This window comes from Pimephales promelas, chromosome 14 (assembly GCF_988280905.1).
Source record: "Pimephales promelas chromosome 14, fPimPro1.hap1.1, whole genome shotgun sequence".
In the NCBI taxonomy this organism is placed as follows: Eukaryota; Metazoa; Chordata; class Actinopteri; order Cypriniformes; family Leuciscidae; genus Pimephales; species Pimephales promelas.
Window position 1 is genome coordinate 10193053 of NC_142782.1, and position 13193 is coordinate 10206245.

Genomic DNA, 13193 nt, shown 5'->3' on the forward strand with positions numbered 1-13193 from the left:
ACTGAGTGGCACGTTTCCCTGATCCTCTTGATCACCTATGGTAACAGAGAGATCGGAGGGAAGCCATGAAGCGGGCAGCTGGGCCAGATTTGGCAGTGAGCGTTGTCTTTTGATGCAAATAGGCTGATTTCCGCTTTGCCGAACAGGCGCCATCATTTCTGGACTGTTTGGGGGTGCAGGGACCATTACCCTGGGGGAACGTTTTTTGGGCCGACGTTCAGATGGCCAGGCACATGCTCAGCTCTCAGCGAGCGCGGGTGATGCTGAGACCACATGAGGAGGCGCTCTGTCAGATCGCAGAGATTCCTGGATCTGACGCCGCCCTGACGGTTCACTTACTGTAGGACACCACTGACATGTTGTCTGAATGGACTAGAACATGGTGGTCCTGTATGAATGGCGCGTTCTCGACCGCTATCATTTCCAGACAATTTATGTGAAGGAGCTTCTCCTGGTCTGACCACTGGCCAAAGACCGGTCTGCCCTCGAAGAGAGCGCCCCGACCTGAGTTGGACGCATCTATCGAGATGACCTTTTGAAATGAGACAGCTCCCATCATCACTCCCCGCTGATCCCAGTCGGCCGCTAACCAGGGCTGCAGGGCCGTAATGCAGGCCTGAGTCACTCTGGTTTGTTCGCAGCCAGAGGCCCAAGCTCGGCGAGACGTCCGAGCGTTCAGCCAGCGTTGAAGCGTGCGCATGCGCAGTAAGCCCAGCTGAAGCAGGCCATACAACCCAGCATCCTCTGAATGTCTTGAGAGGGATGCTGCTGCCCTTCTGGAAAGACACGGCTAGATGTCAAACACGCCGCGCACGCTGTGTCGATAAACGAGCTGTCATGGCCACAGTGTCCAGTTCAATTCCTAGAAAGGAAATTGGCTGACTGGGCAGTAATAAGCTCTTGATCCAGTTGACCGAGAGACCCAAGCTTTCCAAGTGACTGAGGAGCACAATTCTGTGAAATAGCAGTTATATCTCTGTCTGTGCCAAAATCAGCCAGTTGTCCAGATAGTTCATGATTCGCAAATCCTGATTTCTCCAGGGGACGAGAGCCGCGTCCATGCACTTCGTAAATGTACAGGGTGCTAGAGACAGGCGAACAGGCATGATGGTGCGTTGATATACCTGACCGTTGAAGACGAATCTCAAGAATGGCCTGTGACGGGGTATTATCTGAATCTGGAAATTGGCATCTTTCAGATCTAGAGTAATAAACCAGTCCCTCGGGCAAACGTGCGCAAGGATTTTCCTAGTCGTAAGAATTTTGAACGGTCTCAGATTTAAGATGGGTCTGAGGGCTCCGTCCTTCTTGGGTCCGAGAAAATAATGTCTGTAAAAGCCCAACTCGCTCAAAGAAAGTGGTACCAATTCTATGGCTCCTTTGCATAGCAGCTTAGACGGCGAGTGAACTGTAGTGAATAGCCCTGCCTTATTGTGCTCAGCACCCATTCTGAAACCCCTGGGATAGCTTCCCATGCTTTTTTATGTGTAGCTAGGGGGCAAATGGCCTCTGGGTTCTGATAACCGTGCTCTGCAGGCTCGAGAAACTGAACCGGCTTGCTGACAGCCATGACAGGCTGATGCATAAGTGGTGTCCCGATTGCCGTGAATGGGGAGCACACTTTTACCACTTTGTGTGTGAGCAGAGCCTTGGGCAAAGTGTCTATTAGTAAGTGTGAGTGCTTTTGCACGGGCACGAGACTCTCATATTAATTTGACACCCTGATCGTTTTGGATGGGGAGCGTTTTATGATCGCCCTGCGTTTTGTGACAACTCTTAAATTCACAGGCGGTGCTCGGGGAGAGGCATGTGTTAGTAAGCGTGAGCGCTCGTGGGCTGGGCCACGTGCATAACCTGGTTACCTTCATAACCTGGCCCATATGAGGCCGTGTAACAGAGCGGGCAGTCTTTTGTACCTCGGGCACTCGAGCAGCTTTTGTACCTCGGAGAAGTGGTCGATGATCCCGCTCACCGCTGGGCTGAAGAGACCAGTAGGGGAGAGAGGTTGAGAAAAGTGGCATGCTCAGATTAGGGAATGTCAGCAAGCGTCAAGCGTCAAGCGGTTGGCAGCGTGGAGTGAGAGATCCGTCACGCTTCTCAAGTCAGTAAAGGCAGCTGGATCCCGGCCCTTCTCGTCCCATTCACGGAGGAGGCCGGCCTGTAGAATCTGAAGTACTCATCGAGTGCAGAGCAGAAGCGGCCTGTGCGGTGGCGGTGTATGCGTTGCCGACAAGGGCGGATGTGGGCTGTCTTGCAGGGCGGATGTCTGCAGGGTTTAGACGGAAGGGGAGACCTTGAGCGCCATCTCGCGGAGGGTGGACAAAGGTGCGCTGCGACCACCTCCTCCACATGGGAATGGCCGTGTATCCTCTCTCGGCAGTGCCGTCCACTTGGGAGAGCGACGTGGAGAAATGGGATTGAAGCCTCGTGGAGAAAGGTGCATTCCACGACTTAGCCAGTTTTGTGTGGAGTTCAGACAGAAACGGGGCAGCCCTGGCTGTGGTCGCTTGTCGGCGGCGACTGTGAAGAAAGCACCCGTCGAGTCTGTTCGATGTGGGCTCCTTTGGTGGCGACCACTCGAGCCCGAGTCATTTGACAGCCTGAGACAGAAGGCGCATCAGCTCAGCCTTTACTCCAGCACGGGTCCGGCCAGATTCCTGGATCGAGGAGGAGCAATGATAGCCCGACCACTCCTCGCTGTCTGATGCCAAGATAGAACAGCAGACCCTTGTGGTGTGTCCTTCGGCCTCGTCATCAGAAATGACGGCAGTGCGGCTCATGGGCGGCCTGCTCTAGGTCTGCTAGCTGCTGCTCTGTGTTGACAATGAATACAAAATTAAGGATAGTTTTTTGGCTTCAATATCTCGAAAAGATGAATCTTTCCCGTAGCGTAAGCAAACTTACGCAATACGAGATAACCTCTCGTAAGAGAACAAAGTAATAATAATTTGGCCCTATGAAATTTGAATATTGTTTGGCAAACAAGTGCTACACAACAGAGGCTTACTGTTAAAATTATAACATGGAAGAAAATTTGTTTTAATAATAATTGTACTATAGCGTTATAATAAGATGTACATGATACTGTACAAGAGTAATATATTTCTATCGCAGTTTCCTTAAGTCAAACCAAACTTTTATTTTGGAAACCTGTCAAATACAAAACAAAACCCTTCTTCTGTTTTTTTTTTTATTAATGCCAAAAGAAAGAAAATGTAACAAATACATTACAACAATAACAATAAAACCCAGGACATAAGTCACGAAAACAGTACAAATAAAATAATATAAAGCAAGAGGGGATGAAAAACAAACAAACAAATAAGTTAATAACATTATATAAGGTTAAACATTGAAAGTTGACTTTTTTATGCCCATCAAAGACAAAACATTTGAATTATAGTCAACCAGAAAAATTGACAGCAGCGATTAACAAAATTAATTTTATTTTGTTTGTTAAAAGATATTTGTGTGGAAGAGACAAGACTCCAATTAACATTGTATAACGTCGTCATCCATATGAAAGATGATGCTGGAATAGATTTTCTGTTAAAATTGAATTTGTCATCAGTAATCAAACTTGAAAATGTTGAAATAGAAGTGTTATACAAAGAAATAGGACTGTTTGCTCTCCTTTCAAGAGAGCTTTTATAACACTAGGAATGATGTTGAATACTTTATATACTGAATATTTTATTCATTTAATGAAGCGCCAAAATCAATTCTTTTTTTTTTTTCTGGAGAATTCTGAAATGGAATAAAACTGATAATTGTCGTCAATCAGCTGATAAACAATATACATGTTATTTGAATACCATCTCTCAAAAAATATTGATTTATTTCTGTAAGTAATGTTCTGATTGTTCCAAATAAAACAATGGTGAAAAATGATCTTTGTAAACTAGAAACCACGATTTAGCAACCATTTGGTAATTTAATGGGTAGTTTTCCAAGTGAGAAGGGGCACTGTAACAAAAATTCAATGTTCTTTAATTCTAGATCTTTAATTTTAGCACACTTGGTTATGAATTTAACTGTGATGTGTTATTCAATATTGCATTTAAAGTTGAAGTAATTAAAGAAAAATGTAAGGAATTAAAAGTATGATGTATAAGAAATTAGATTATATTTTAGTTTACATTAAGGCTTGTCAGTACATACAGCAACCATTATTTCAAAAATTATAAAATATATAAAGATGTGTCAAATAAAAGTTTGACTGGTTGCATTTAATATGTTAAGACAATCTCTAGAAAAGACTCTTTTTTTTAATTATTATTATTAAATAGTCACCTGTTTTTAACTTATATTTAGTTTGGATTTCTTCTTTCAAAGAAAAAAGGTCCTCACTGTTACATTAACCTTGAATGAAATCATCAGAACGCACAAGTGTCATTTTTTTGTCACATTATGACAACCATATATAAAACAATATCATACCATTTTACATCAAATTTACTCGACTGTATCTCGAGAAAACAAACAGACAGAAAAAAAAGTACAAAGACAAGAGAAGAAATTATGCTTTATCCAGCATTGCTTAATTTATTGTACAAATACTATGCTCATTAGTGGTGTTTTTGTTCTCCACAGTTATCATTTGTACAGCAACATTAGGCCATTCTATCATAAACAAGTTACCAAACTATACAGAAAAACCTTCCCTAAAGTGGGATCAATACCAGCAAAATCTCTTCAGCTGTAATGAGAAATCAATGCTTCATAAAAACATGGATAAACAACGTGGTTATGGTTCATTATTAAAAAAGCTCAACACACAATACACTGCGTGTGGCCTGATAAACTGTACAGATGTCGATAAATTACCACAGATTTGTGAGTCTTGTAAAAAATAGAGGTAATTACTCTTCAATAATCAATAATCATTTAGCTATAATCATATTGTGTTTGATCTTCACACTGACGGTTCCTGATTTTAACCACGACAATGCCTTCCTGAAAACCGCAAACACAGTTTAGGTTGAGTTCAAGTGCAAAGTGATTTACATAAGGATAAATATTGTGCTATGAAGATAAACGTAAAAATCCACTTTATTTAAATGTGCCATTCTATACACATAGTTATTCTACCTGAAATGTTGGTGTCAAAGTCATCTTACATGTCTAAAGAAAAGTACATCAGCATCATCTCAACAAACATTTACTAGAAATGTAAAAAATATTTTGTAGTTGCTCCCTATTGATGTGAAGATGAAAGTTTGTATATGAACAGAATCTGGCGCTAAAGAGTTTGTTTGATTTTGGTTATTTTCAGCCCATTCTCACCCCCAAGGCTGACGCCTTGGGAAGCATCATAGACATATACACTAGACCACCTCACCTTGGGGCTTTAAGCATGTGTCAAAACCGCCGCCATCTTGGAACAGGGGTCTTGTCATAGGAAGTAGCTAGGTAACGCTGCTATCTCTGCCTTTACGTCAAATTCATTGATGGTGGCGGACTTTTGTGCAGTGTATGATGTTCAGGGATGAAATCTGAACTAGGAAGAATGTTTTTGAAAAAAAAAAATAATAATTTTCTTTTTTGGAATCAATGATAAATACATGTCTGACCGTTGGAAAAAAACAAAAAAACAAGAAAAATCGCATTCATGATGATTTACGGTGATTTTATTTCCGTTAGACCTGTGTCTACTACATTGACGCTGATGCATTAAAGTGGAGGGGCTCCCCTGTTTCAAGATGGCGGCTCTATTGACGCATTCGTTCCAATGAACTGCCGTAGCCAAGGTGACGTCTAGTGTATATGTCTATGGGGAAGCATTTTGACCATGCTTCAATATCTGACGCTTCAGGCACCCTTTAGCGTTAGATGACGCCCTAGGATCGCGTGTACCCTACCCCCACCCCAGACCTAAACCTAACCGCGTCATCCAACTGACGCTTTCCCTATGGCGTCAGTTAGATGACGCCGTAGGATCGCGTCATGTAACTGAAGCTAAAGGGCGCCTAAAACATCAAATATTGAAGCATGGTCAAAGGTGACGCATTGGGGTGAGAATGCGTTGTTATTATCCTAACAGTACCAAGGACCCCAAAAAATAACAATGAACTTTAAAAATCCAAACCACTGCATGATCCACATGCTTGGAAAGAATATTATTTTCAGTGCAATATACTGACAATATGAAGGGAATGTGGGAGAGTCTTCTCTTTAACCTGAAGCTTTGGTTTCCCACTCCTACAAACACAAACAAAAAGAGGTTAAGGGTCATAGCAGTGTTATTTTACTATTCTGTATATACTATACATTTTTTGTAAATATTTTGAATTAGCTTTTATTTTTTTATTTTCAGTAATATTCATTTTATTATTATTATTTTTTTATTTTGTTGTATTGTGCTTTTGTCAGTGTCCTTAGTTTTTTTGTCCTGCCAAATGGATTAATTGCAATAAATCGCATCTAACAAAAGTTTGTAAATATATAATAAATGCGTTTGTGTATGTGTGTGTGTGTGTGTGTGTGTGTATAAAACTTATATTAGATGTGATTAATCGATTTGAAAGACATTTTTTAATATTACCGTTTAGGTTTTAATAATTTTTATTTCAGTTTTAGTTGTTATTTATTTCCACTTAGTAATTTTACTTGCCAAGGTAATTTAGTTTGAATTCTAATAGTTCTAATATTTCAATTAACAAAAAATTGTTTTAGATAACAATAATAACCTCTGAGGAGAATTATGTGTTGGTCTTGATCATGTAATTTATGACTCTATTGTGGAACACAAAATATATTTAGCAGAATGCGAGTGAGAGGCTGGTGTTATTTGTCAGTTCATCCACTGAGTCATCGGGAAAACCAATAAAATCAACAAATCCATGTGGGAGGCTGTGCAGTGTCTTACCTTCCTCCTCTGGAAGACCTTGCCATGCTCGATAAACAGGGCAGATGGAGCTTTCTTTAGGGTGCTTTTTGCTGAGGCAGTTCTCCTCAAGAGTGGGGTCAGAAAGCCCCCCTTTGAGAGAAATAGAAAAACAGAGGAGAGTGTTCAAGACATTTCCTTTTATGGGGTAAAATGGTCAAATATCCTAAATGACTCAAACTAGAGTCATAGCTGCATCTAAAAACATTTAAAAGTCAGCAGACTCCTCCACTGAGGAACCATTCATTTGTTTGATAAAGTAGGGTGTAATGGTTAAAACAGCTCTTATCTGTGCGTTATTCTCTGCTCCTCTGGGAGGAAGTGGCTCCCAATCCAACCCAGTGTAATTACTGAACTCACAACAGCAATGACAATTGACAAACAGAACACCAAACAAGCCTTGCCACAAAAAAAAATAACAGCAAAAAAACACCAGAAAACTAGCCCAAAATCAAACATCCTCATCTTTGTCTCATGTATTTGATCTTACAAATCCAAATTAATATCTTGCAAAGTGTTACAGTTACACAATCCAAAAACAGGTGGCAGTGTAGCACTTCAACTTCAGCAGTTCAGTCATCTAGCCAGACCCAATGCCTTTTTAAAATGCTACTATCAGACCTCACAAATAATACTATGGTATTATCATGTTTTCTGGGCATGTACTAAGATTACTGTTTTTTTTCCTGACATTACTATGGTGCAAAAGGGTACTGTGGCAGCACCCACGTTAATGTCGTCAGATGATGTTATCAGATGCAAATGCCATCAAACAAGGATTTAGATAACTAAACAAACTAAAACAAAAACCTTTTTGTTACTTCAACAAAATAAACGTTAATGGAAATTTTAAAAGTTTTTCATTTTCATCTACTTAAACTTGGTGTACAAAAATAAATAAAAATAAAGCCAAAATCAAAATTAATAAAATCTACAAAGAAATGTTGAAAATTTCAAAAATGAAAAAAAAAAAACAAAAAAAAAAAAAACCATTACATACATTAAGAAAATTTTTAATGGAATATTTCAAAATTAAAACTAGTTAATAATAATAATAAAAACTATAGTAGTATGTCAATGGTACAAAATAAAACTGATATACTGTGTGTGTGTATATATATATATATATATATATATATATATATATATATATATATCAGTTTTATTTTGAAAAAACAACAACAAAACGTGGTATTACTGGTAATTACTGGCAATTTTACAGTACTACCATACAGTTCTTGTAAGTATGGTAACACCAAGGATTTCCTTAAAATGTCTTGAAGTACCAAATACCATGATGCAAGAATATGGTAATCATCCAGTACCATGATATAATATCAAAATTCCATGGTATTATAATCTGATTTCATCACTGTATCATGGTATTGCTACAGTGCTTTTATTGTAAGGGACAGTTCTTACCTGTGCTCGTTCAGTGCAGAAAGCAAGGGACCGTCTGAAGGAATTCCGTTTAGCTGGCTTCGTCCCCACGCTCACGAGGTTGATCTCTGACCCTGTTCGTAACTGCACACGACTCTTTCCTGTCAGGTCCAGCTTCTGCACACCCCTTTCATTCTCAAACACTTTTGTACCTAAAACAAACACACAGGGGATTAGTAAGCGTTTGTAATGTTTTGAAAGTCTCTTATGCGCATCATTTGATTACAAAATGCAGTAAAAAAAAAAAAAAGTGCGTCTTCAACAACAGTTTAATAGCCAGGACTCAGGGCCTCCAAACACTAAAGTGTCCATCCAAAATGTCAGGTCATCGTGCACACCGAGCTGCCCGGCACGAACTCCAAACTTCTCTGCCTCCTTTACTTGGTCCTCCATTAGTGCAACAAGAGGGGAAACGACAACAACTATCGGCTTTGCATCTCTACCGTTCGCCTTTGCTAATTCATTCACCACTAGCGAAGTGAGCAGTAAAATCAAACTTTTCCCGAACCTATGGTTCTATGAATATGCAAATGAGCCCCATTTCCAGTCACTCACACCAGCTTTGATGTGATTGGTTACAAGGTAGTTTGTGACGTCAGAAACACCAGCGATTTCAAACCGCATTGTTGAGACTGTCTTTGGTTCACTGCAGTTCCCTTTTGAGCCGGTCTCTCGTCACTGTGTCACCATTAGGTGGCGCTGTGGGGTTATATCCCTCCTTCTTCGAATCTACTGAAGCTAGCAGCAGCGGTGCTTTTGCCTGGCCGATGCCCTTCAGGAGCAGTGCTATATGAGTCCGCCTGAACAAAAGAAACATCTAGAAACCTTAAAAGGACAATAGTGCGTTGCTTGCCCTTCCTCAGAGCAGCGCTGAGCCATGGTCTGTACCTGGTATGGCCTGCCAGAATCATGCTTTCCCCGTTGCCCACGACACCCTGTGATTGGTGTAGCCCTGGCCCGGTATTTTCGGTCTGATCTTCACTTCTCGCACGGCGGGATTGATTTTGTTCCCTCAGCGTCATGCTGATTCAATACTGAATTGACTATGCTATGCTATACCGCTACTTACGCTGGTGCTACACTATTCTCGCCTTCTATGTTGTCACCTTCACTATACACCCTGGCTCTGACGTCAGCCATAGCCCTCATGATGCACTGACTATACTGCCGTTCCCAATGCTATACATCTCTGCGCTCGCTCTTCATGACTGTTATCTATCCATGCCTCAGCCCCTTGCATAGAGCCCGAGCCATGAATCCAGAGATCATGGCCGTAAGGCCGGCTTTTGTATTTAGAACCTAGTTGCCTTTGAACAATTACTGTTCTGTTGTGCGGCCCCTTTTTACACCGCATGTTCTGGCTGTGCAGGGGAAGATGGCTGAGTAACCACTGGATTGTGTGAAAGTCTTCGTAGCCATGCCCCTCTCTGGTGTGTGTTTCAACTAGGTTGTATAGACCGATGTGCAGTACCACTGCTTGCACTCTTAACTAATGAATATGTAGATGATGCATTTATAACAGAGCCTTCTGTTTTCCATTGTTTCTAAGGGTGCTATGGCTGTAGCTATCATAAGAGCTGGTTTGAACGCCCGAATGAATGTCCATCAACTGAACGAACTGTACATTCATGAATGTTGAGTGCGGTTATCTCCCCTCTACATAAAGCCTTGTTTATACTTGACGTGTCCGCAAGAGTGCGCAGCAAAAATTACGTCATTGCGATGTGGGTGGTAGTGCGCGTTGGGTGCGCAAAACCCCATATCGCCTGGCGGTGTGCACGGCACTTTTTATAACATCGCGCGCAGCGCCGCATCTGAAGATGAACGACTTCGAGCCGAATCTGGCCAAACTGATATGATCTGTATCAGCATGTTTATGATCCTTCTATACACAGAGACATTTGCATTGATGGGCGACCATAAAATCTCATTTTGTGAACAGGAACACATTTGCATTAAGCACCTAGTTTGTACTTGTCTAAAGTAATTGGTAACATTTACAAAATAAGCCTACAATAGTAGAATTAAGCCCTGCTGGTAAAATTAAGGTTTAAACACTCTCCAATAAGGCTTCAGTTGTTTAACTAGTTTACATGCAGTGAAAGTAGCCTACGATAAACCAACGCATTCTCATCCTTTAACGTCATATAGAACGCTATATGCAAAAACGGCGCTATACTACGCACATGGCACCTGTTATCGTTAATATAACACGCGCTGTGAGGGCTAAGTTTAGGTGTGGGGTAGGGTGTGCGTGTCATATTCATGCTAAAGGATTTATGACGTCTTGGGTTCGCGTGTTATATTAACGATAACGGGTGCCATGTGCGTCGTATAGCGCCGTTTTTGCATATAGCGTTCTATATGACGTTAAAAGATGAGAACGGGCTGGATAAACCTACTGAATTTACTCTTTTATGAAAAAGCAATTAATAAACTACTACTAAACGACAAACTACTTCTTCACTGCTGATTCCTTGTGGTTTAGAGGAGAATTACTCCTAGTTCGCCCCCTGTCGTTTCACAGAATAGCACAACGGCGAGCGCGACAAGTATAAACGCCTCGTCTGTTTCGAGAGGTGCGCACGCAGTCAGCAGAGCCTCGCGCTCGTGCAGACACATCGAGTATGAATAAGGCTTAAGTGGAGTGCACGTTCTGGGTGATTGACTGATCATAGTCCATTCAGAGAGTGTATTAATCCATCTCATCTTCTGCTTCCCAGATAAGTAGAACTGGGCCTTGTTGGAGTATTTTGCTATGCTCTCACAGACATGATGAAGATAGAGAGACTATCAGCCCTCTAATATCTGTTCTCACATCCCCCGCTTGCTGTGGGCATCAGGGACAGTTAAAGCCTGTGTGTCAGGTTCATTCCACTGTGCAGTGCACGAAGTTGGAGATATTTATTGAACATGCTTTCAAGTGGACACATTGGGACAGACCCTCACATAGAGTTGGCCAAGGGACTTGATTATGTCAATGTGCCTGAAATATATCTGTTTTTGGTCAGACAGCCCCTATCAGAGGCCTTGTCTTTTGCAAGAGTACTTGGACAGCGACTGTACAAAAGTTGGGCGGCCCCTTCTACATGGCCGATTCGTACTGGGCACTCTGATCAGTTCTGTGATTAAATATCTCCTCCTTCATATTGTGAAGTTGCCTTGGATGAGGATCTACAATGCGAATTGACTTTGTGGGTGTTGTCAAGCAGGCCATGTGACTTATGACAGTTGTTCACTCCCCTGCTAGTGTTGTTTAACTATGTAGTTTAGCTGTTCGCAGTCTATTGTTACAGGCACACACACGGCCGCCTTCAGCACAAATGGTCACCCTTGTGGGTTGTATCTGTGTGCATTAATGCTGTAAAAGCACAGACAAGGAATCTGTCATCATTATGGTTCCCTTTCAGTCGTTCACTTTCGACGTAGTTGACATCGACTGAATGGGATGACACTTAGGGAGCCTGTCATCTTCAGTACTGTTAAATGAGCCATTGCATATTGGTGAGCAAAATTTGTCTCTGGATGCACGCACCAGTTGTCTTTCGCTTCGGAGCCTATCAGTGTCGATATCTCTGAAGAGTGTTGGTTTTCAGTGAGTGAGTGTGTCGGTTTTCTTTTGGAAGACTCTCCTAGTGCTGGTGGTTCTTTGGTGTGATTGCAGCGATGATAGCAAGCTTCTGAGTTAACAAACTGCTGTTTTAACAGAATCATTGCAGTGTGTTTGTTGACAGTTGGTTAGAGGGCAAAGAAGTGAGTGCTTCACTGTTTCAGTTCACTGTTCAGTGTTGGCGCAGTCATTCCCATGTGTGCTCCGGCACTAGTGATTGTGACCCATTTCCTGAAAGAGAAATACAGGTGTGTTTGTTTGCATCTTTTTCAACATGTCATTCCATCCGTGCGTTTCTGGATGCGGTCATTCTGTCACAATGGTTGCACATGGGTGAAAAAAATAATTATATATATATATATACATTCAAAACGCTGAAGCAGCTTTTGTGGATAGTTCATGTTCTCATTGCGAGAACATGACTATCGCAGTGTTGAGATCGAGACTTGCCTTCATGCGTGAAGGTGGAGTCCCCCTTATCATTATCACAGCGCTGTGTGGGATGAGTGATAAGAGGATCATAGTGAGGCTTCCCCACCCAGAAACCAATGCCTGTGGGCCCCTCACTTCTCTATCTCACTGCAGCCGGTGGAGCCCCCCGTTCGGGCCCCTCCAGAGGACAGGATGCCAATTGCATTGTTGCCTTTCTTTCTCAAAGTGCATGGAGAGCTACCAGGTCGGGGACGGCACCTTTCTCTGTAAGAAGCTGTCTGAGTAGCTCCTCCCCCCTCACTATACTCCAGTGGAGCGGTCTGTCGCGACACAGGTGCATCTGTGTCCGTCGGTAGCTGCCTTTTGGATGGAGGATCCTCGTGTCCCCACTAAGGCCTGTGAGTTCTCATCCTTTCCGACAGAGAGAACTTACAAAACCTGTGGGCAAGACGGGGCACTCATGGACATGCACGAGGGTAGCCAAGACTTTGCACTCATAGGTGAGCTCTGCACTGCAATTGACCTCGGCCTCCAGGGCACAAGCGTTGTGTCATGCGTGATCGGTCTGGCGATGTCCACTTCAGTGGTCCAGGAGTGCCATCGTTGGCTCAACTTGGTTAATATGGCGAATGCGGACAAGTTTCAGTTCCTAGAATCCTTTCCCCAAGTTCGGTGACGCGGTGGAGAGTCATGTCTACAGTTCTCTGCTGCCCAAGCGCAGATGGAGACGCAAGACCACTGCTGCCTCCACTAGCCGCCGGTGGCTGTTCCTCAACCTTGTTCGTCTTTGAGGGTGTCCCCCTGCCGCCACTCCTGCTGTGTCAG

General features: G+C 42.4%; 1 protein-coding gene across 5 annotated transcripts in view; it reads right to left on the reverse strand.

Annotated features, from left to right (window-relative positions):
* Positions 1 to 4870: 4870 nt before the first annotated feature.
* LOC120474866 (actin filament-associated protein 1-like 2) overlaps positions 4871 to 13193 on the reverse strand; it is an 86977-nt gene continuing 78654 nt past the window's right edge. For all 5 annotated transcript variants that reach the window (XM_039665482.2, XM_089119384.1, XM_039665484.2 and 2 more), the window contains 3 exons: positions 8309 to 8478; positions 6869 to 6979; positions 4871 to 6201 (listed from right to left, as the gene is read on the reverse strand). In XM_039665482.2, the coding sequence (XP_039521416.2) occupies positions 6175 to 6201; positions 6869 to 6979; positions 8309 to 8478 (308 nt within the window). In that variant the 3' untranslated portion in view covers positions 4871 to 6174. The remainder of the gene's footprint in view (positions 6202 to 6868; positions 6980 to 8308; positions 8479 to 13193) is intronic.